The sequence below is a fragment of the Acanthisitta chloris genome, unplaced genomic scaffold (assembly GCF_000695815.1).
Source record: "Acanthisitta chloris isolate BGI_N310 unplaced genomic scaffold, ASM69581v1 scaffold3796, whole genome shotgun sequence".
Classification (NCBI taxonomy): Eukaryota; Metazoa; Chordata; class Aves; order Passeriformes; family Acanthisittidae; genus Acanthisitta; species Acanthisitta chloris.
In genome coordinates this window covers 3,836-6,348 of record NW_008679584.1, presented here as the reverse complement: position 1 = coordinate 6,348, position 2,513 = coordinate 3,836, and the positions used below count along the sequence as shown (strand labels likewise).

Sequence of the window (2,513 nt, the reverse complement as noted above, 5' to 3'; positions counted from 1 at the left end):
TCACTCACCGCTTCTCAGGGTCCAGGTCGCAGCAGCAGACGGCAATGGGGAAGAAGCTGGGGGGGCAGGCAGGGGGGCAGTAACGCTCCAGGAAGCCCCTGACATTGAGGCCAAAGTCGGTGGTGCGGGGCAGGTAGTCAGGGTCAGCGCTCACCCGGCCGATGATCTGGGTGGAGAGGAAGGGAGGAGTGGGTTCAGCACCGAGGAGTGACCCCAACTCCAATGAAGGAGCCCCAACCACCAAGGGGAGACTTCAAAGCCCCAAGGAGGGTGCACAATCCAATGAGGAGCCGAAGCCACAAGGCAGACCCAAAACAGAATGAGGAGACCTCAATCCCATGGGGGAGATCCCAACAGGGAACCCCCAAACCCAAGGGGGAAGGCCACAAGCCCAAGGGAGGACTCCAAGTCCAAGAGGGGGAACCCAAGCACAACGAGGAGTCCAATCCCAAAGGTATGATCCCAATGGGGAGATCCCAACTCCAAGGGAGGACTCCAAGCCCAAGATGGGGAACTCAAACACATTGAGGGCCCCAGCTCCAAAGGGGAGACTCCAGCCCTGGGGGGAATCCAAACACAATGAGGACTCCAAGCCCAAGGAGGGTCCCAAGCACAATAAAGACCCCAAGCCCAAACACAAAGAGGACCCCAACCCCAAGGGGGAGACCCCAACCTCAAGGTGGGGAAACTCAAACACAATTAGGATCCTAACTCTAAGGGGGATCCCAAACACAATGAAGATCCCAAGCCCAAGCACAGTGAGGACCCCAACCCCAAGGAAGGACTCAAACCCCAAGGGGGGATCCCAACCCTGAGGGAGGTGAACCTAAACAGTCCCAATGAGGAGACCCCAGTCCCAAGGGCACTTGCCTCGCACAGGACAATGCCGAAGGAGAAGATGTCCACCTTCTCATCGTAGCTCCTCCCTGCAGGGAGAGACAGGGGAGGCCACGTCACATATCCCATCCCTGCTCCACCAAGGGCTCCCTGCTTGGGGACAGAGCCCTGGCTGGCCACGTTCCCCCTCACCATTGATCATCTCAGGGGCCATCCAGTAGGGGTTCCCCACCACTGTGTAGCGCTTCTTGCGGTCTGGTTTCTTCAGGTTCTTGAGATGTTCAGGCTGGTTCTTTTCATCCACCATCAGTCGCGCCAGCCCAAAGTCAGCCACCACCACACTCTTGTTCTGGGGGGACAGAGTGGTTAGGCATGAGATAGCCAACTCAGGGGGCAGAGACCCCCACCTGGACCAGGGGACACCACCATCAAGGTGGGACTCACCTCCCGCACGAGGCAGTTGTGAGAGTTGAGGTCACGGTGGATGATGTTCATGGAGTGGAGGTAGGCCTGAGAGAAGGATGGGCTGAGAGCAGAGGCACACCCACCACCCAGTCCCTCCACCCAGCAGCACCTATCCCACCCACCCATCCCATGGTGGCACCCACCATGCCGGCAGCGATGTCCTTGGCGAAGCTCACCCGCTGGCTCCAGGGGGAGTGGCTGGGCGGGATTTGCCAGGGAATGCAAGAGAGAGGTCCTCCAGCTCCACTGGGGTTGTGGGGTGATGGGGGGCCAACCTGCTCCCCCAAGTGCTCACCATGCTCTTGATGAGGCCCCTCAAGGTGCCTCCCTTGATGTACTCCGTGATGAAGTTGAGCCTCTTCTCCTTGTACAGCACCCCGATGAACTTGAGCACGTTGGGGTGCTCCAGGCAGCGCATGACCTTCACCTGAGGAGATCCCCACACACCCCTCGTGTCTGTGACACCCTGAGGGACCACACCCACCCAGACAGACCCACTTCTTGTGGGCTTAGCAGGCAGAGCTGCCTGCACCCACTGCCTGCCCCCCCACTCCAGGTGTCATGCCCAGCACCCATGTCAGGGTGGTGAAGAGGATCAGACAGGGTGGGAGATAGGAAGGGATCTCATCCCTTGTGAACCCCAGACCAGGGTGGTTAAGGAAAGGGGACACTCACCTCTTTGAGGAAGGTCCTTTGTGTCTCCTCATCGAAGCGGATCAGCTCCTTCATGACCATCACCTCACCTGTCTCCCGATGCGTCACCTGGTCAGGAGCACAGGGCTGAGCCACCTTCTGCTCTGAGGACACATCCCCACTCCATCCCAGTGTGCTGAGACTCATACCCACAACACTTATCCCACCTTGATGGCCTGGCCAAAGCACCCCTTGCCCAACACCTCTCCATGGATTAGGTCAGAGGGGCGGAAGATGCGATGAGCACGGGAGACAACACGCAGCGACTCCGAGCGTCCGATGTCCTTGCGCTGCGACGCGGGAGAACCCACCGAGCCGGAGCCTGGTGACTTGTCCGTGCTGCAGCTCCTCCTGAGGGATGGACAGAGGCTCAACCCCAAGGAGGGACACCAAGGGGAGAGGGGACAAGGTGGTGGCCTTACGTGACAGCTCGCTGGCGCATAGCAGCAGGTTCCCTGCAGGGTGGAGGGGCTGGGGAGCGCAGGGGGCTGCAGGGAGCGGGCAGGGGGCTGCCAGCC

The 2,513-nt window shown here is 60.1% G+C and overlaps 1 protein-coding gene across 1 annotated transcript in view; it reads right to left on the bottom strand.

Moving 5' to 3' along the window:
- Nucleotides 1-2,513, bottom strand: part of LIMK1 (LIM domain kinase 1) — a gene marked incomplete at both ends in the record, with an annotated part of 6,152 nt that overhangs the window by 1,059 nt on the left and 2,580 nt on the right. The window contains 9 exon segments of the mRNA XM_009077343.1: nt 9-166; nt 871-926; nt 1,030-1,186; nt 1,282-1,347; nt 1,446-1,500; nt 1,578-1,729; nt 1,978-2,064; nt 2,163-2,346; nt 2,418-2,513. The exon segment at nt 2,418-2,513 is cut by the window's right edge and continues 20 nt beyond it. Of these exon segments, the coding sequence (XP_009075591.1) occupies nt 9-166; nt 871-926; nt 1,030-1,186; nt 1,282-1,347; nt 1,446-1,500; nt 1,578-1,729; nt 1,978-2,064; nt 2,163-2,346; nt 2,418-2,513 (1,011 nt within the window).